Here is a 22,714-nt window from a genome sequence, read left to right as displayed (position 1 = left end):
ACAATAAAAAATAGGAAATATTGTTGTGTCATGATATCCACTGATTAAAGCAGTTGTCATTTTTTTTAGCTAATGCAAAGTCTTACATTTTGAAAAGCCTCGGATTGATACTTGACACATTAAACAGTTTATTTTTTTAACTTAAGTAAAAGCATTACATTAAAAAATATTCACAATTTCTTTTGTTTTCAAGTTTATTTAACTCAAGGCAATTAATACATATAAAAAGGAGAAATATTTGGTTTTTCTTGTAATCATTGTTTTAGAATGAAAAATTTGAAAAACTAGGTTGAAAGTACAATTTAAAAACATGTAAGCTTGATGTGAGTATGCTGCACAGAAGTCAAAGTAAAAATAACATTATGATAATTCATGCTTAAGTTAAAAAGTAATGTAACAATGGTATAAACTATACTAATATTAAACTATAGTGGTAAATATACACAAAAACAATATTGATTGGAGGATCAGGATAAATCTAAACAAAGTATTAATAAGGAAACTAATACATCATACATTACTTGATTAACTAAATAACTTTGAAATATACATTATAAAATTATTTTAAACTCATAAATAAAACTTATATTGTTATGTCTCAAAAATAAATTTGTCTACTTTACTTAGCAAGATCAACAGCACCACTTGAAACTTCACCAGTTAAATCCATCATTACAAAAAGTAATGCTTTAAGAAAACTATACATAAACCCATATCTTATTTCAGGGCAGGAAGGGAACGAGCAATTATATCGACATCATCAGCATATGCAAGTAGTTGTACTGATCTAGTAAAAATGTAACCACTGGTGTTGATGTTTGAATCACGAACTACTCTCTCAAGCGCAACATTAAAAAGAAGACAGGAGAGCGAATCTCCTTGTAAACGTGTCAAGATTTTCTGACAGAGACCCCAGAAACTTAATCTTACACTTTGTATCTTTCAATGTAAGTCTCATCAATTTAATGAGTTTTGAAGGTATTTAAAAAGTATTCATTATTTCAAAAAGATAGTTTCTATTGATAGTATCAAAAGCAGCCTTGAAATCAATAAAAGGTGTTTCAATGTTAAATTCCATTGATTTCTTCAAAATCTGAAGGAGACAAAATATCTGATCTTTAGTTGATTTTCCAGCACGGAATCCACATTGATATTTTCATATTTGTGAGTCAATAAATGGTAACAGCCTAAGATATAAGATTCTAGATAGAATTTTATAAGTTATACAAAGAAGACTAATGCCACGATAGTTGGCACAGGTCATAGGATCTCATTTCTTGTGAATTGGGCACAAAATGCTGATATTCCAATCTGTTGGCATAATCTCAGAGTGCCAGATGTCAGTAATAAGTTCAAATAAATTAATCAATAATGTATGTTCACAATTTTTTAGTAGTTCTGCTGAAATAAGATCATGTCCAGCAGCCTTCTTATTCTTTAAGTTTTTAATTGCAGCTCTAATCTTCTCAATAGTCGGAGCCTCAACTTCTATGTAATTTATGAATTCAGGAGCAATTATTTCAACATCCTCATAATTTTCATTTAGAAGTTCTTTAAAATGTTCATGCCATCGTTTTAAAATGTCTTGTTTATCAGTAATAATTTCACCAAATTTGTTTTTGCATAGACTAGAGGTCTGTTTAAAGTCCAATTGACTGCGGTTAATTTTCCGATAGAATGCTCTGCATTCATTAATGGATTTCAGATGTTCAACATCTTTCAACAATTGTTCATCAAAGACCCTTTTCTTCTGCCTAAAGAGTTTCTTCACCGCTTTTCTGCATCTATGGTACTCCTCTGCACTATTTCTTGTGTGTGTTTGTATCATATGTTTATAAGCAACATTCTTTTTATCATTAGCAATGGCACAATCAATATCATACCAATCATTAACCTGTTTCTTAGTTACTTTACCAATCAGAGTATTGGGAGCCTTATAGATACTATATTTTATACATTTCCATTTATTTTCCACAGTACTACCACAATTCTTTAAATTCAACTGTTCCTTTACTTTTTCGCAATATTCAAGTCTTATCCTTTCATTTTTAAGTTCATCACAGTCATATTCTCTCTAAGTCTCTCCCTTAAACTTTTTTGCATTTGATAATCTTGATCTAACTTTGGCAATAACCAAGAAATAATCTGAATCCACATTAGCCCCATGATAAGTTCTCCCGTCCATTAAGTCTGAGTAATGTCTTGCGACAATTAGTATGTGATCAATATGATTTGCATAGGTGCGACATGGGGCATGCCAGGTAGCTTTATGAATATTTTTATGCTGAGAGGATGTACTTCCTATAATCATATTATGTGAAGCAGCAAAATAAATTAATTTGTGTCCATTATCATTGGTTGTATCATGCAAGCTAAATCCACCAGTTACAAACTTAAATTCCCTTTCTCTACCTACTTTAGCGTTTAGATCTCCCAAAATAATTTTGACATCATATTTTGGAGAACTGTAGTAAATTTTGTCTAAATTTTCATAGAATATTTCTTTTTCTTCCTCTGTTTTATCTTCAGTTGGTGCATAAGCATAAGAACAGACAATACTGAAATTAAAGAACTTTCCCTTAATTCTGAGCTTACACAGTCTCAGAGAGATTGCCTCAAAATCCAAAATCAAGTGCCGTATTCTTTTGCTTACGATAAAGCCAGTGCCCTCAATATGTGTTTTGGGGTGACAACTGTACAGATGAAAAGACATTATTAATAGTAATCTTTTATTTTCCGGATTTTTTAAAAATATTTTGTTCTTTTCTCCCCCCCCCCCCAGTTTTTTGTTATTTTTATTGTTATTTTTCTTTTTTTTCCCCTTTTTTCATTTTTCTGTAATTTTTCCCTTGTTTTCGCTGCATTTTGAACTTATTTTATAAGTTCTATTTACTCGAAGCTTATGCACAATAAATGAAACTTATTGTTTTTCCTAATATTCCTTGTGTTTTTTTTTTGTTTTTATTTATTATGCTATATATATATATATATATATATACTTTTTCTTTCCCTGTTTTTTTAAAACAATTTTCTCTTCTTTTTATTTTACAGCTTTTAAAAAAAAAATCAAATAAATAAATAAACAAATAAAAAAAAATAATCATATTCACTTGAGCCGGTGAAATGAAAAAGTACCAAAAAAATATAGTAATAATAACAATAATACAATAATAATAAAATTAAAATAAATAAAAGCACATAAGTAATAAGACAAGATAATAAGTAAGAATGAGGTTATTCTATGAGCAGGCCTATTGATGGTCTAAATTTTATGGGAGAAAAATTAATTTAAAATAAGAGAAGCATTCAAATTGACACAATACTTACGTCATTGGTCGCTGCTGAACAACTTGTCCAGGAGTAGGGACTGTTAATGTATAAATATCCAAAGATTGTAGAGCATACATCAATCTTATAAAAACTAGAGTTTCTTTATGTTGGTACTGCTTACTTGGATTAGTGTTTTAATCTGAAACAATTTAAATAAAGGAACAAAATTAAATGTATAATTTGATAGGGAACACATATTAAAAAAATAGTAATGGCAAAGTCAAATATTCAGGTAAAAATAGTATTTAATTTGTAAAGAAATAGCATAAAACACAGAAAATAATGTAGTTTTTTTTTTTTTTTAATTTTTATAATGATAAAAGAAGAAATAACTCAATTTTTATGAGAATAGCATGATAGTAGAAATACGAACAACATTCACTTTTTCTTTGAGAAGAATGTAATCTTAGAAACTCTTTTATAATTTTGAAAACTATATAATTTTACCAGAATCTTACTATCAAATTTTATACTTACACCCTATGGTGACTGCAGAAGCATTGCAACATAGCACAAAAAAAGTTGCAAAAAGATTAAGAAAGTATGCCACTAGTTATATGCTGCATTTTTTATGAGCTACAACAGCGAACAGCAAAGATAAAGGGGAAAAAAACTAATCAAAGTGATATTTTGATATAATCATAGATACATGCAATTTTAATGGTATTAATATAGAAAAAGGGATGATTCTGATCATATTTTTTTCAGTGTAATAAACAAAAATTAAAAAACTACTTTTTTAAAATAATTTGTTTAAATAGTTTTGATAAACTATGCTCTCATGCAATTCCAATAAAGCATGTACATTGAGGAATATGTAAAACAGTTTGAAATATCCCTTTAGTATTAAAATTAATATTATTTTTAAAGCATTAAAATAAGTCAAATATAGCCTAAAAATTTGAAGAAAATTACATGTAAAGGTTTATATTCATCAATGAGAATAATTTTGTTTTTTAAATATTAAAAATCAACTTGAAATTTTAAAAAAAAATTATAAGAAATTAAGAAACAATTCTGCTAAACATAACATGCATTTCATGATAAACAGAATCATAAAATTAAAAAAAAAGCCATAAAAATCACCTGAAAAAAATATTTAACTTAAAAAAAAATCTATTTTTAAGCACTATTTCTGATATTAAATTCACATCACACAGAATATAAGCTAACTTAAAATTTCCCCAAAAAATATTTTTTTGAAAATATATATAAAATAGAAAGTTTAACTATGACAATAAATTAAGATATAAATAAATTACTGCTTTTGAAACAGCCATGCAATTTGAAAGTTTAATATACATTTTATGTATTGATAATAAAATTAATAGGAAAATTAAGAAAAAAATTCATCAACACTTATTTGTTGTTTCAAAAAGTCAATTCATAAAAATTTGTGATGTAATGCAAAATGTTAAATATCTTAATCTAAAATTATGCTTAATTTTAAAAAGAAGGCATCCAAGAAAAGTTACACTTGTATTTACTTTACTAAAATATTCTCTGAATATCAATTAATAAATAAATTTAACAGCTTAATAACTTCTGGACACAAGAAAAAAAATTTAAGTGAAACTAAAAAACATAAAAAGGCTATATGCCAAATACCTTTGAAGGTATATATGCCTATATACCCTAAAATGTGATACTTAAAAATAATTTATATCTATTTAATTTAAAAAAATAATAATAACTATCTCTGAGTTTCTGATACACTTTAAGAACTGTATCAAAAACAGATAAAGAAACAAGTGAACTAAGCTCAGAAAAATTTATAGTTATTAGTATCACCACATTTCAAATTCTGTTTATTTTTACTATCTAAGAGATAAGTAGGAATAAATAACATTCCAGGCAGTACCTTATTTGGGTTATTCTCACATAGGAAAAGAATACTTCCTTTATTGTTAAATAAAGGATAGTTATTTTGAACACAATTTCCCCATTTATTAAATAACAAAAAAATATTTTGGTATAATTTTCGTTTAATTTTATTTAACTGTAGCAAAAACTGACTTGCTACTGAAGGTAATTATATTCAACAGAACCTTAACTACCTTCACCTTAACTAATTTGATCATAATTATTTTTTCAATGAATAATAAAAAAGATATTCCAAAATATTGATCCGATATTTAAAATAAATTCAGAAATTACATTTATATAATTCTCTGACGTTTACAGGAAATCCTTTTTTTGTCTGACAAAGACCTTTAACACTAGAAGACTGACCTTGAGTTCATTGATTGCTGTTATCATTTTTGTATTATAATTCATTTAAAACTCAATCCAGTGAGGGGATAAGCTACCGACCATGTTAACTGTCATCTATCTAAAGGTACCTCTAGATGGAATTGAGTTAGCATGTCATATATATTAGTGAATGATTGTAGTGGTAGCTATGCTACAATACTCCTCACCAGAATTTTATCTGTGATAGAATTCAATGAACGGATACCAATAGTTGATTCCTTGCTGTTTGCCAGAGTCCAGGAGAGTTGCATTAAAATCACGGTTGTTAGAGCGGTCGCTCTCGCCTTGAAATTAGCAGTCGAGTGTGTGTGGGGTGCTGTTGTGTGTGATCAAGGCTGTGTAGAAACAGCGTGAGGAAAACAATGTTGCAGTCAAAAATATCAAGTCAATTGTTCTCGTAGCAGGGTTCAACTTTATTAATTATATGAAAATGCAATTCTGATTTTTTTTTCCTTTTTAAAAGTAACTGTAACAGTAATGATAAAAACCTTATAATGCGTAAACACGACTGCTTTCTCAAATCTTACTTTTTCATCTCATCGGTCTAATAGACCCCCTGAATGGAACTTCAGTCTTTACTTTAACTCCACCGGGGAGAACTCAAGGAGCTAAACTAAGTGGAAAAAAAATATGATGATAAAAAAAGCTTGGTGAGTAGATGTTTAACATTGAAATTGCTTGTCATGTTTGCACTTTGTCTGTTGGCAATGATATAGATAGAAATTTATTTGCATTAAAAAATTAAAAAATAAAGTGGATGCCTTTTACCAAAATAAAAGTTTCATTCTTTGTGTTTCAATTATAAATATGTGTGACAAGAATGATTTCTAAAATGCATTTGCAGTTATCAGCACTGAACAGATACAAATTCTTTAAGATAATATTTATTATATATTAGACAATTATATATATTAGACAATATATATTATATAGACAATATTAAAATTAGTATTCTTTAAGACAATTGAAAATATCCTTCAAGTTTTTTTTCTACTCTAAATGATTAATACTAGTCAAAAGATGTTAAAAACAGTGGATATTATTATTTTTTTCAAGGAGTTATTACATTTTCAAGTTTTACTGTGAATACAAGCACTATAAGCAACTATATAAATTTAACAGAAAGTAAATGTATGCTTACGCTTTTTTCTGCAGAACAGGCAGTTGCAGCTTTGCAGTAGTTTTAAAACTAAAAGCTCAAGCCTCCTCATTAACAACTCACGGCTATAAATAAAGCATAAATTTTTTTCAAAATATAATAAACATCATAGATGACTTTTCACTGCTTCATACATAATATACCAGAACTACTGTTGCTACAAATATTATTCTTATGAAAATTACTAATTTGCAAAAGAAAAAAAAACTTGGAAAATTTCTACAATAGACTTAATAGTTAGCAAAGAACAATTTTCATTGCCAGAACAACAAAACTAGTTATAATATCGTGAATTATAAACTAGTTATAATACCATAAAATAATCTGAACTGAAATTCACTTTAAGAATAGTTAAGGTGCAAAAATGGTTGAAATTCGTAGCTAGAAGAATATAATGTAAAAATACAATGCATTCAATGGCTGAAAGTATAAGGCTTTGATATGCTGCCAGATTCTCATGGTTATTGACATCATATTTTTATAGACATAAGAAGTGTAACAAAATAAATTTAACTGCACACACCACTCTCATGATTTCATTAAAATGCAACTATTATTCACACAATAAAAAATCTTCACAATTTAAAAGCATTATTGCCTTGCATTATAATAAATTTAATTAGTGGCCTAAAATTTATATTTTAATTAATAAGAAAAAAAGAACTTACATTGACATTTTCTTGATCAGATCTTATTCTAATGCATTCAATTACATTCAGAATAAGCATACAAGACATTGTTTGAATTGTAGTTACTAAAGATTCATCATGAACATTTCTTGAGAACACATTTACAGCCTTAGCCAGAACCTTCAACTATAAATATTGTCTCATATGATGCACAAGATCAGCTAAAGTACTATAAGCAAAAGGCCTAAAAATGTACAAGATTCTAATAATAAAATAAGTAATACCACAGTCAGTAAAGGCAATTAAAGAGCTGTGAAATATAATACATTTAACAAGAAATTTTAATTTAGAATATATTTTCCAAGCCTCATAATGAAACAAAGAAAAACTCAAACAATTAAAAAAAAAATCAAGATATTTTTTGGAACAGTATACAGGGTTAAATTAATTTTGAAAAATACAAAAGACAAAGTAAAAAGGTGTATTTTTCTCTACTAAAACAAAGTTCACTAAATGTTACTAAATGTTGGTTGTGAAAAATTCACATAAAGTTAGAGTAGGATCAATTAATGCATAGACAAAATTACTATGATACTTAGATACTAAATACACTATTTTTCAAAAAGAAAGGAAAAACACTTACATTACAATACAAAAATTGTAATTCTATAAACCTTTTCTCTTTCCAAACAGTTTATTATTATTTTAAACAAAATTAGATAATTCAAAGAGCAACTAAAATCTAAGTGCTACTATTAGCCCACAGACCACACAATAAAATATCTTTAATAGATGTAACTGATAGACGGTCTCTGAGTTGGAACTACTAAATTTTGAAATTTTAATAGCATTATCAATTTATATTAAAATAATAAATAAAAGAAAAAATTTGAAAACAAAAATCCTTTTATTCTACAAACCAAATCTTTTAAAGTTCATGCTTGTAGAAAATGGGAGGATCAGAAAATACACGAAAAAAATTGGGAATATTAGATCAAAAAGTTAAAAACAAGAACAAATTTTTTTTCATCCAGTCAATCTGGAATATTAGGACAACTGTGAAATCTTAAGGTTTTTCAGCACAAGAAACAGATGATGTTTTTGTGTCTCACTGAATTATCTCATTTAGTTTAAAACAATTTGATAGGAAAATAAAAAAGTTTGTGCACAGAAAATTATTTCAGAAAACTTGAAATACAACATTTGAAGCAGAGGCTTAGAAGATTATAAAATTAGATGCCAAGTAAACATATTCGAACACTTAATTAAAAATAACATAATTGACAAATTAGCATTTAGCAATAAAACAATTCATTAAATATTGGCACTTTAAGTAAAGCAAAAACAGAATCACATAATCACATAAAAAAGTCACATAATCTTTTTAATTAAACTTTTTTGTAATTTTTTCATGCTGTTATATTGTAGATATTTTTAGCATCTCCGTATATTATGATTTATCCATTTCAAACAGCAGTAAAATAAATAAAAAATAAACTGATTATAATAATTTTTTAATAAATTTTTAACAAAACACCAATATGTTAGAATTAGAAACTTAGGAACCTATATTAAAATTAATTATTTCCCTCTTGCTATTGAATTACTAACTATATTATATAATCTAATAGATTTTGGGAAACAAGGAAAATTGAATTTATTGATTTTTATAGCCTAATCTTTCAACCAAAAATAAGCACCTTTTAAATACTTTTTAAGCACTCTAGAAATATTTTTAGCACTATATACATTAACAAAATGCAAAATAATTTTCAAACAGTTTACATGATCATGATAAAATAGCTAGTTTCAGACAAAGAACTCTTTTCCTGATTATATTAGCAACCATAAAAATATCGAGATATTTATCGATTCGATTTCAGAGGGTAGAAATTGAAGCCTTAAATTGAAAATATTTTGCAAAATGCAGCAGCGTTGCACATGCGAGGGCTATAATCTCACCTGACCAAGCTCAGTAGACGCACCTGTGGAATCCAAAGTATTTTAACGAACATGTAAAACGATTGGCGCTTTTAAACGCTACGGATGGAATGTAAGCCAAAATGGATTGTGGTCAAATGAATTGTTAAAAACGTTAGAACAATATGAAAACCACTTTTTTGCATAATATGTGGCGAAAATCGACACGGTAAAGGAAAAATTATAATTTTCGAAAAGGGAAAATTAAGCACTTTTTAAAAACACCTCATGAAAAATTTAAAAACGAAAATCGAAAATAAGTACAGTAGAACTCCAATTATCCGAGCTCCAACTATCCGAATCGCCGATTATCCGAATCGCTTTCAGAATTCCTATGGAAGAATGAAAATATAGTAAAAAGATAAGTTTCTCTTTTTTCTTCTTTTTTTATATGAATGAAATAAAATTTTAGTAAAGCCAAGGAAAGATTTATGCAGAGAAAGTTTACAGGATAGGACAAAGATTTGTGGAAAAGCTAAGATCTTAGCTGAAAAGCTGGGTTATTTATCTTTCAAAGCAAGTAACGGCTGTTATCTGCAGACTCCAAAGCTTCTGACGAGTTTAATGAAAATTTTAAAGTTATAGCAGCCTCTTACGATTCCGACTTCTTATACAACGCCGATGAGACTGGTCTAATATGGAAAGCTTTACCCAAAGCCACTTTAGCCTCTAAAAGAGAGTGCATTGCCAAAGCCTCCTAGTGCTCCAGGGCATAAAGCTAGTAATACTTTGTACTGTGCTTAACTGTCCGAACTCAACTGGGAGCCATAAAATAACCCTTCTGTTAATAGGGAAGTCAAAACGCCCAAGAGCATTTAAAAACATCAAAAAACTTTCCCTATTTTATAAAAACCAATACAAAGCTTGGATGACTGCAGCACTGTTTACAGAGTGGTACGATGAAATTTTCATTCCTGAAGAGAAAAAAAGCCAAAAATCTGTTGGAAATCCTGTGCTTTTGATTTTTAATAATGCACCAACTCATCCCACAGAAGAATTGTTGAAATCCTTAAGAATCCTTAGAAGAAATCCCTAAAAACATTTTTTCCCCTCATTTCCACTATATATACAGTAATTATTTAAAATAAGCATTTTAAAAAAAAAAATCCAATTATCCGAATTTTTGATGATCCGAATGGGGTTCGGTCCCAATTGATTCGGATAATTGGAGTTCTAATGTACCTTTAAGTACTCTTTAAAAATGCTACGAACCATGTATTATTTGAATTTATTGATGTGACACGTTTGCCTAAGAGGCCTTCTGGCCAAATGTGAAGTTATCACAATTACCACTTTAACCACAAACCTAAATATAGCCAAAAAACTTGGACCTTTTTAATGCTTTGTAACAGCCTTGGTAAAAGTTTTACAGCATTTTGTAGAGTGAAGGATAATCAGTGATTGAGCTGGTACCCCCTTTTCCAAATTTTTACAAAATTAGAAGGACTTTCAGTCATAACATATAAGTTGCTATCTATACTTACTAGATTTTTGGATGGATACCAGAATCAAACACGCTTTCAGAGATATCAACAACAACAAAAAAGAAGATATTTACTTGTTAGTAAAAAATCTAAATTTGACATAAGGTATGATTTTTTTAAGTCATGCAATTTTTGTGAAACAGAAATGTTAATAAATAATCCTAAAAATTTCTTAGGCTTACATAAAGGAAGAAAAAGTGAACATAATGTATTAATATAATATATTACTAGTTTCACAATTAAAATCATAAAAATTGGTTTGAAGATTCGAGATTCTTTCAATTTCAATATAATTTTCCTATTTTACTCTCCGAATAGTTAGAGAATGGAATGGTGTAAAAAATTAAATTTAATGCCACAAGAATCAAAACTATCACCTTAATGACTCATAAGATGTCCATCTAGTTCCAATTAATATATTTTTATCAAAACGCTCTTTAAGGGAAGGCACTAATTCTGAAAATAGAAAACTGTTAACTTTACTTGAAAATAGGGTTAAAATAAATGTTAAAAAAAAAATTTGTAATCCCCCCCAACATTTAAAATATAGATACTGCACTTGACATGGCAGAAACAAACCTGTTAATTGATATATGATTTAAAAAGTGCTTGATAAAATAACTAGAGGAAATGAGTTTAAATTTTTGGAAAGAGCATACAGTTTTTTTTTTTTTCTTTTTGCCTTTCAAAAAACTTACAAAAATTTTTAGTTTGAATTCAAGTTTTTCTCAAAATAAACTAAAGTTTTATATAAATTTTTATAACAACAAACCAAACATTTAAAAAAAATTCCAGATAACAAATGGGAATTCGTTAAATTAAGGCTAGCAATCTTTTTCAAAAACTCTAAGAAGTAACTGTAACAACTGTATATTTTCAACAGTAAAACAGGATGATAAACAAGACTCAATATTCTAAAATAAATATCATTTGTCATCGTAAACTCTTTTAGAGAATGATTTTCTTTAAAACAATAGTAAACTGGGATGAAATTATGTTTAAAGTGAAACTTAAGAATTGGAGAAATCTGTGAGTTTGGTAAGCTCAGCTCCAAGGAAATGAGATGCTTTAAATAGCAGTTCATGAAGGCCCCTAATTTTCAAGCAAAATACATAGATAAAAATAAATCTTGTTGTTAGTGTTGAAAAATCTTTGTTTCTAAACACTAGTGATCTTCAAAGCACCTTTGAGCATTAGTCTGTTTTTGAATTGTAAGCTGCAAATAATAAAATCAGTTTTCCTCCTGTTATTCAATAGAAAAGTGGGTAGCAAGGAAATTTCGGTACATTTATCCGAGAGGCTCAACCTTTGGAGGACTTATAACACTCTTGAAAACGTTTAAAAACCAATTAAATATTAAAACTATTATAAATTAATGCTAATAATGCATACAGCCCCCTTTTTTTTTGGTAAATATAGTTGATCTATAACTACTAACAATTAAATATTTGAATTCCAACTTCCACAAACTAAAATAAACTAAAAGCAAAAAGAAGAAACAAAAAAGTTTTAAATTTTTTATTAATTACATAATACATATTTAATCTAGTATTCTTTATAAGATACTTAAGGTTTATTAACTTGACTCAGAAAATGAATTTTTCTTTACTGTTCTAATTAGACATGTAAGACTTTTTTGGAGGAAAACTAAATTCACATTGTATAAATATATGAAGAAATAGTTATCAATGTTGAAAAATTTGTAAGACTTTTACATTATTGAACATATGTAATATTGTAAGAATTATACAAGGATATTTTTTCAAATGAAACATTTTTTATATTATATTTTTTAATTTAAACATTAATAGCAATTATGCCATTGTATAAAATCTTTTTTTAGTTGTTTGTTCATAGTTATGAAAAGTATTTTACTCCATCTTAGCAAATGAAAGATATATAATAACATAGTTTATTTTTAAAAAAATAGTATTTAAATTATGAATTAGTTTAGACTGAGAAAGGCTGTTTTAAAATATAATTTTGCTATTCTTTTTTTAAAAAATCCAGCTATTACAAACACTTTTACAAATTTCCTTTTCTTAGAAAATTTTCAGTTTTCAAAAAATATTTTCAGCTATTCAAAATTTTTACCAAATAAACTTCACTTTGCATAATTTTTGTATTCGTATTACCTCGGAGAGATAAATTTAATTTTAATTAGAATATTATTTATAATTACGGGCTTACAAATCCTGGGCACATGGTTGCCTAAAGACTTACAGCCCAATATTTCAGTAAAATTTAACACTTCTTTTAATCAAACAGCATGGCGCATAAAAATGAAATCCTAGAAGTTTAAACTTTTCTAGATCCATGCTCTTGATTTTTATGTATTTCAATTATACTCAACAAATAACAATGCATGCAGAACAAAAACCAGAGTTCTCCCTAGAAATAAAAAAGGGCAGGGTGCTCTTAGACTGGAAAGGGCATTTCAGTCTTAAATGGGGCACTTTCAGTTCCAAAGGGGCACCTTCGGTTTCGAAATGCGCCTACTCAGCTATTTTATGAATTTCATTTTCAATAGTCTGAAATATTTAAAATTTTAATCCCAATATGACACAAAAGAGCTGGCATTTGCATATCTATGAAATTAATTAATTTCTTCATTAATTTAATCAATTGTTAATTTCTTTGATTAAACTAATTTATTTGAAAAAATGTAGTACTTAAAAATTTTAATTTTAGTATATTTTGTGACTAATATGAGCTTAGCTCATATTTAAAAAGAAAGAAAAAAAAAATGTTAATCAAGACTTTCGCTAATTATGGATAATTTTCTGTCTATAGCAAGTTTCATTTTTTCACAAGCTTATTAAGATAAATAATGGGAGGCATTTCTGGATTCAATCAATAGAAAAAAATTAGGAACAGCATTATAAACAAAATATAGATATGCATGTGTGATTCAAGGTTTGGGTGTTAAAAGTATTCTTTCAAAAAAACAAACTGACACAGAGCTTTCAAAGAAAAATATCAATTTTATTGAGAAAAAGTACCGTATTTTTCGGCGAAAGCGCCGCTTCGTCGCAAGCGCCGCACATCGATAAAATTGAAATTTTTTTAAAAAAAGTTATTGTAAGCGTCGCTCCGGCGCAAGCGCCGCAATGGCGCTAAACCGAGCATATCAGCATCCTTTTAGAAGAGACCTTTAAATTATCATTTAGAATATCTGTATAATAAAAAATTAAATTTTTGTATGCATTTCATAAAGTAGTTTTAATTTCTTAATTATAATAAAAAATTTCTTTTTCGGCAAAAAAAAAGAAAAGAAAACAACAAAACGATATAAAATAAAGTTGTTCTTACCAGTTGGCACCGCGCCAAAGAACAGAAGAACAGCAAAAAAATTATTTATATGTGCAGTAGCTACGCTGAACTGATTACAGAAATCAGTAAAACAATGTAATAAGAAAAGTAAAATAAAAATTTATTATATGAAAAATTTTAAAATAAAAAGATTTTAAAATTTATTACCGTTAACAATTTGAGGAAAAACTAATACATAATAACGAAACAGCTAATAATAACGAAATAACTAACAATAACAAGAATAATAAATAACTAAACAAGCCCCAAAAAAATTCTGAAGGAATGAGAGAAGAGGAAATAAGTTTCACTTTCACAATCTTAGGGGGTGGAATTTTAGTGGGTAGAATGCCCTCTCCTTCAATGGAAATAACCCAATGTGACTCAACCAGAAAGAGAAGAAAATGTTTAAAAGAGGGGTGTACCCCACCTCCTCCACGTGTCATTTCTACTGGAGCTGATTAGGAGAAATCAATCAGTTATATTTTAAAGGGGTTGGGGAAAAGAAAAGGGTATGGGACCCCTAATCCAGCATTCCAAAATTCAGCACTTAATCTGATCTAATTTTTTTTTCTTTTTTTTTTAAGAAATTTATATTGATAAGATAAAAAAAAATTAGCTATATTCTTTTTATTTGGAATTTTATTCTGTTGAAGTAACTTACTTTATTTTATCTTTTAAAAATTAAAAAGAAGCTTGAAAAAAAAATCTGTGTCAAGGGAAACATCTGTTTCTTAAGCAGTTTAAAATAAATTGAGAAGTAAAAACATCTGCATTTCCAATGAACAAAATAAAGAAATGCAAGTTGGAAAAAACAGATCAATCAATCTTGACAGCTTGGCTTGTGCTTTACTGATTCGCCCCCAAATCTCCCTCCTCTGTTTGACCATAAATTGGCCACACCCAGTTGACATTGCAACTACCATGTAGACAACAAAATGAATTCTATTCCTTTTGCGGTTTTTTATTCGATTTATTAATTTTTTATTTTGCCGCTTTTTATTAGTTATTAACTGCTAATTTGTTTTTTTTTTTTTTTGGTAAATAGTGAGCTTGTTTTTTTTTCTTGCTAATAGTTGTTTGCTTGTTTCTTTTTTTTTAACGTTATTAGTTTTTCGCTTGTTTTTTGTTGTTATTCATTGTTAGTTTCTTAGCATTAATTGTTACATTTTTTTTCTTTTTTTGTAGTTCCTTGTTAGCTTTTTTTTTTTTTTTTTTCTTGCGAGGTAAGCGTCTTTTGTTAAAACAAAATGTTATCTAAAAGAAAAAACGAGAACTATGATCTCGCTCCAAAGAAGAAACGATTATTTCTTCTTCATAGGATTCGAAATATTTCTTCTTGATTATATTAGTAAGACAAAATAGTGGCTAACTCAAGAAAGATAAGAAGATAGAGTAATTTATAATAAGCTTTTGCAAACTGGCTACGTAAAGAGTTCAAAACACGTTTATCATGTTAATCTCCGCCCCCTTCACGGAGATTATCTTATCGGCCGTTATCTGTCACAGAAAGCCAGCAATACCCCTTTTCCAAGAAAGAAAAATGACTTCTTTTTTGGAGGGGTGGGGAATAAGGGAAGAAAGCGAGAATGGCGGCAATTTTTCTAAAAGGGCGGATTGTTTATGATAAAAAGGGCAATGAGGGGCGCATCAGTTCGGGAAAGGGGCAGGCAGGGCGGGCCGCCCTTTGAAAAATGCTTAGGGAGAACACTGCAAAAACATACTGCAAGTTCTTGTTCTGCCTATACAATTCAAATGTGTAATTGAGTTGAAGATTACTTTAATCTCTTTAAAGTAGGGTTTCAATGATCTCAAAATAAAAATGCAATGAATATACCGTTTAACATTTATGTAGAACACTAATTTTAGTAAGCAATCCCCTAATATATCATTTAAAAGTTTTATAACTGCTTGTTGACTGAAATCACATGAAAGAAAACAATCAATATTTGTGCAACTGGGAAATCTTACAAGATTTTTTATTGTATTTGGTGAAAATAATAAGTAAGCATATCACCCTTGAAATCGACATCATAAAAATTTTATGTTGCGAAATTGCTTATCAATTTTCCTTTCCATTGAATGACTTAATTCCCAAAGAAGTTGAAACAATGAATCCTCTGGGTAAGACTCTAAATATCTAAACCATGTAAATAATCAATAGACAGTCCCTATATTGGAACTATCAAATATTGTGATTATGACAAGCATTTAAAAAAGAAAGAAAAAGGATATTGGATCAAAATTTTTCAATTCTTTAAATCTACTTTCCCAAAAATCTGCATTTTCATTCCTGGAAAATCGAATATTCAATACACACAAAAAATTCAGGACAAATACGGATAAAATACTTTAAATCAGGAACATCAAGATCATCAGGACAATTACTAACCCTGATTTAATCTAATTTTTAAAAACAGCAGTCTTGAATATAAAAACAAAGTGAGATGAAGCGTAAATAGAGAAAACCTGATTATTCTGCCAAAAGATTAAAATGAGGTTGATTTCATACACACACAACACAACACAGACATTAGCAATAATGGGGTTATTTTTTTAAATACTGTTCAAATTTTGTTATCTTAAACCCAATGACTATTAACTGTGTTCATTAAGTTCATCAGTTATGTAAACTAAATAATTGACAACATATGAATAAAATAAAAACATAAAAGAGTAAAGGAAAAAAATTTAGATTGGCTACCTTCATAAAAAATAATACAGGATATATATAAAAATATGTACATTAAAATATACAAAATGATCCATTGGCATGACATGAAAATACATACATGGGTGGCTTTTTCAGCATTGAACTATGGTTCTCCATCTTCTAAAACTCTGATGAAAATTTTTATAGCCTGATCCAAAAATGAAGGATATTGTGGATTACTAACAATAGTCTGCAAAAATAAAAGGATACTTTTATTACAAAATTATAACACAAATATTTCATTCAAATATTCTTTTTATTATTGTTAGTTAAACATCTATTCAAATTCTTTTATTTTTATTTATTATTTGAAAAAATATTTTTATAAACATAGTACATTTTATTTCAATGGTGTGCCTCTAGTCTTTAGGTTTCAAATTCAAACTGTAATGTATCAAAATAAATATTTTTTTCCCCTTCATTAGAGTAATAAAACTAATAACATGTTTATCATTAATAGTCTATTAATACTAATATAGGAGGGAGGAAAAATAGTGTTTTTATGTCTCAGCTTGCTTAAACAGTTTTTAAAAAGCTTTTGAGCCAATCACTTGAATGCTCCTTAATTCTTAGAATTTAAATTCTTATTTGCCATTCAATTAAATTCAATGATCTTCATACAATTGGTGCTAAAACATTAATTTCCAAATAAATAAATTTATCAATATATGGGAAACTAAACTGCCAATTGCATTTAACGTAAAAGAAAAAAAATTGGTAAAAAAGTGAAAAATGAACCAAAAAATAGGAGGGAAATTTAAATATCTAGAAAATGGGGAGAGGTTTAAAAAGGTTCCTGTAATTCGGTAGTCAAAATAGATTTGAATGCTGGGCTTAACGGCACAATGACTTTAATTGTGGCATACATAATCTGCAAAATTATGAAAAATGAACTGTCATTTCTGAAACTGAAAAAATAAATTTCAAATTCCCCATACAATGACATTCTGAATATAGCATTTTACTATACTAAATTTAAACCTTACTTCAAGCTCTCCACTCAATTCTGGCAAAGCTTTCAATTTACTTTCCTCCTCTATAAAAGAAAAGAAAAGAGAAAATTAAAGTTATGCAATATAAAAATCGATAGGAAAAGTGAATCAATGACAGATAATTAAATAAAAAATAAAATAAGCTATAATTACAGGTTACTACAATAAATGCATAAAATATATTTGATCAAGGTTTTGCTTTAAAAAGACATGTGGATTTGATTAAATTAAAAATGAGAAGTAAGAATATTTAAGTATGATTTTTGATCAGGTGCAGATAAATACAATGATTTATTTATAGGTAGGTATATAGTTATCTTTAAGTAAGTATGATTTAAGTAGATAAGTAAGATTTATTTATAAGTATATTACTTTGGTTATTTTATTTTTTGTGAATATCAATGTATGGGAATTGTAAACATTACCAACAAAGTAACATGAGCCATAAGTATATAGTTATTCATTAGGTACATCCTTAGTACAAAATATAATATCTATGTAATCTCAAATACAAAATTGCCATGAGAAATTCTCAAGTGAAAATAAATTCTGATTTTTCAATTCCCAATGACTAATTATTAAACTTACTTGCAACAGGATCTATGAGCATTGATACATATGAGCAGTAAGTATTCATAACCGCAACAGGATCATTAATGGATGCTGATACACTCATTACTGGTATCTTTGCCATGCTTAACGACTCCAGAAAAAGCTATTCAACGATAAAACTCACCTCCAATTTTAACAATTCTATAAAAAAAATTTAAATATTTTTAAGAATTTGCATAAATTGTAAGGACTGCAATTATTCATAGGCAAAATTAGTAAACATGCATTAGAAATTTAAAAAAAACAGAGATTATTCTGTTTTATAAGAACAAGAAATGTTATATTAGAGTTTTCACTTAACGCCACTTAAAGCTTCAGTCTCTAGCTGAGTTATATTCCATAAAATAATAAAAATACAGTTGATGCTCAATATAATGAATCCTCCGGTCCAAACAAAAGCGAATGAGATAACATGAGTTTGCTTTATCGTGTTTATTTATATTGCACATATTTACTTAGATTTTATACTAGATACCTTTTTAAAAAAGTAGAGTTTCAGTTATTTTGAGATTTATAATCCAAAATCAAAACAATATATAACTACAAACTTATATTGCTTTAGGAACTGTGGATTTACATGCTCGCACTTTCAGATCTGGTCAATATTTATTAGGTCTTTAGTACATATTCTCACAAACACATAATAACAACTAAGACAAGCACATGCATACATTTTTAGTAACTATTCCCTTGCGCCCAGTGAAGCAAAAAGTACTTGGTTACCCTTGATTAGTTTACCCTCACAAAAGGTTTAACAATTGCGTAATATTTCCACACAAATTAACTAAGAAAGCAGAATTTTATTTACAATTATTAGTTAAGTTTCTATACAGTAATAATGAGGGGAATATTTCCGTATCCTGATCTGTTATACCGACTATAAGGTAACAAAATTATTTTAAATTTGCAAACTAAAAAAAATAAATCAAACAAGTAGAAATTTGTCTGAGGATGGCTATGAGTAATATCCTTTCTATAGGCCCCCTTTTATTTTATTTTTTTTAGTTTCTCAAGGACCACTGCATGAAAGCTGCCAAAACTAGGCATTTATTCAGCTATAGATCATGGTACAGAAATCTTCCCATAATGAGCTACTTGATATAACAAGGTAAAATAAACGGACTGCAATAAGTGATTAAGGTAATAAAAGTTTAATAGGGTTGCAAAAACTACGGTTAACCAATTTTAAAAAGGGAGAAAAAAAGGAATTAAAAAGATTATAGAAAAACGGACTTTACAGCAATTTAGACTCATTGAACTTGTATAATTATAAAGATAAAGCAACTACATTCATACCGGCACTAGGTTTGACAAATTTCCACGGCCCAATTATAAAAAAATGTTACACAAAATTTTCTTTAAAATATATTAGTTGCATTTAAATGTGCAATGCAAAATTGCTGAGCTTTTATATAAATAATTCCAATGTTGAAAGATTAAGAACACGTTATTGCGCTTATTACTATGAGAAATAAAAAAAAAGAACTCACACCATTCTTAATTGACATTATCTAATGCTGATGCACATACTGGAATATTTCAAACTATTTTCATTAAATAATTAAGGGTATGCTTGGTGAAATATTCATCACAGCCTTTTGTTTGTTTACGAACTGATTTCATAATTATGTAAAGGATCCGGTTGCCTATTTCTGTACATGTTACTAACCCGTTCAAATGGAAGTATGTATTCAAATTGTAACAAGCCATTGTCACTCCCAAAAATGCATTTTTTTTCTTTTTTGTTGTTGCTGTTGTTACTTTACGTCGCACTGGAGCTGCACAATGGGTTATTGGCGGGTTATCCGGGAAACATCCCGGAGGATGATCCGAAGACATGCCATCACAATTTTGATCCTCTGCGGAAGGGATGGCACCCCCGCTTCGGTAGCCCGACGACCTGCGCGCGAAGTCGAGCACTTTACGGTAGCACAGTTTAACGAGGACCAATACCGCACACCCTCGGTCCCTAGGCAGACTGATCCAAGTGGTCACCCACCCGCACACTGACCTTAGCCAGTGATGCTTGACTTCGGTGATCTGCTGGGAACCGTGTCTTAACGATCAGTCCACTGCGGGACTTTCTTTTTTTACAATGTCGGACATAATAAATATAAATAAATCACTGAATAAAACCAAGGCTTAACTCGATCTGCTGCTGACGTTTGCCGCAGCGCCAGCGTGTGACGGCAGATCGAGTTAAGCCTTGATAAAACAAAAAACTTCGTTGTCATTAGTAGGGAACGTATCATCTTTCAAGCAATTTGAGTATTAATAAATTATTTATAAATAAAAAATTTTTTAGTTTAAAGATAAAAATATTTTTTTTCCCCATCTTTCGATTATCAGACTATTTAATACCCGGTAATATAATACATGGACCAATTAAAATATTATGGGTCAATATTAAGGTCTGATGTCGGGCCATGCGTTAGCTAATATTGAATGACTTCGAATTTTTAAAGCTCTTTAGAAGACGAATTTCCTAATTTCAAAGCTTTACAGAAGACTATTTTAGATATACATACATAGAAAACTACAGGGCCACATTGCGTACCCCCTATGAGGTCTATAATTATTTCCTCAGGTAGGGTACTCCATAACCCGGTAATATGATACGTGGTCCTATTTGAATATTATAGGTTAATATAAGAGGGAGATATATGACCATATTTTTATACAGAAAATAGACTTCGAATTTCTTCATTTAAAAAACATAATATAAAATAAGTAAAAAAAATTTATAGTCGACCCTTGCAGGGTTTCGAACCCAGAACTACATGTCAACCTTGCCCACAACGCTACCAACTGCGCCACGTTTCATATTCTAATTTTGAGCGGAGTTTGAAATTTATAGGTAAATATTATAGGGTTTTACGGGGTGTGATGTGTGCGTGCCTCCTGATATGACTTCCGTCCCTTTTTCAGCCATTATTCGCTCTTTAACAAAGAAAAATATTTCTTTTGACATATTTGACACTTTATTCGCATTAAAATATTGAAAAGAAGTTAAAAAAATAATATAAATTAAAATAAATAAATAAATAAAATTTATCTGAAATTTATCCGATTATTAGCTATTATTCGCTATTTCCCCATGAAAAATTATTTTTTTTTATATACAGAACACTTGATTCACGTTAAAATATCAAAAAATATATTTAAAATAATAATATAAAGATAAGAAAAAATAAGAATGTCGACCCTCGCCGGGATTTGAACCCATGCCCGCCGGGACAACAAATCTAACTTGCCACACAGCTTTACCAACTGCGCCATGATTCACATGCCTGCTCCGCGAATATTTAGCTTAAAACACCTCCTCCCGGTTAGTAAACAAAACTTATTTTGGCAGATTGTTGGCCCTCTAACTGGTATATAAAAAAATCCTTCGGCACAATTGTTCGATACATTAAATTCTAATTTTGGGCGGAGTTTGAAATGTATAGGTTAATATTATAGGGAGTTACGAGATGTGATGTGTGCGTGCCTCCTGATATGACTACTGTCCCTTTTCCAGCCATTATTCGCTCCTTAACAAATAAAAAAATTTCTTTTCACATATAGAACACTTTATTCGCTTAAAAATATTGAAAAGAAGTTAAAAAAATAATATAAATTGAAATAAATAAATAAGTAAAAATTATCCGAAATTTATCCGTTTATTAGCTATTTTTCGCTATTTCCCAAAGAAAAAATAGTTTTCTTTTGTATACAGAACACTTGATTCACGTTAAAATATCAAAAAATTCATTAAAAAAATAATATAAAAAAAGAGAAAAAATTTGAATGGCGACCGTCGCAGGGTTTCGAACCCATGGCCCCCGGAACAACAAATCTAACTTGCTTCACAGCTTTACCAATAGCGCCATGCTTCACATGCCTACTGCGCGAATATTTAGCTTAAAACACCTTATCCCGGTTAGTAAACAAAATTTATTTTGGCCCATTGTGGGTCCACTAAGAGGTCTATAAAAAAATCCTTCGGTACCATTGCTTGATACATTAAATTCTAATTTTGGGCGGAGTTTGAAAATTATAGGTTAAATATTATAGGGATTTACCGGGTGTGATGCGTGCGTGCCTCCTGATATGACATTCGTCCCTTTTTCAGCCATTATTCGCTCTTTAACAAAGAAAAATATTTCTTTTGACATATTTAACACTTTATTCGCATTAAAATATTGAAAAGAATTTAAAAAAATAACATAAATTAAAATAAATAAATAAATAAAATTTAACCGAAATTT

At 28.7% G+C, this 22,714-nt stretch overlaps 1 protein-coding gene across 10 annotated transcripts in view; it reads right to left on the bottom strand.

The window, feature by feature from the left end:
• LOC147800823 (transcription-associated protein 1-like) overlaps positions 1–20,112 on the bottom strand; it is a 29,306-nt gene extending 9,194 nt beyond the window's left edge. Inside the window, exons 1-8 of one of the 10 annotated variants that reach the window (XR_015431140.1) lie at positions 19,955–20,112; positions 18,441–18,605; positions 17,847–17,896; positions 16,940–17,050; positions 11,213–11,291; positions 7,411–7,615; positions 6,725–6,807; positions 3,328–3,469 (exon numbers count right to left, since the gene is read on the bottom strand). Coding sequence is in view for 1 of the 10 variants with exons in the window: in XM_087156372.1 (XP_087012498.1) it covers positions 16,964–17,050; positions 17,847–17,896; positions 18,441–18,546 (243 nt within the window). In the remaining 9 variants the exon portion in view is untranslated. The other 9 variants (XR_015431141.1, XR_015431139.1, XR_015431142.1 and 6 more) reach the window with 9 other exon arrangements.
• Positions 20,113–22,714: the final 2,602 nt, after the last annotated feature.

Source organism: Parasteatoda tepidariorum, unplaced genomic scaffold (assembly GCF_982258835.1).
Source record: "Parasteatoda tepidariorum strain Cologne lab strain unplaced genomic scaffold, Ptep-v5.0 scaffold_34, whole genome shotgun sequence".
Lineage (NCBI taxonomy): Eukaryota > Metazoa > Arthropoda > Arachnida > Araneae > Theridiidae > Parasteatoda > Parasteatoda tepidariorum.
The sequence above is the reverse complement of the archived record's forward strand: the minus strand, read 5'-3'. Positions and strand labels throughout refer to the sequence as shown.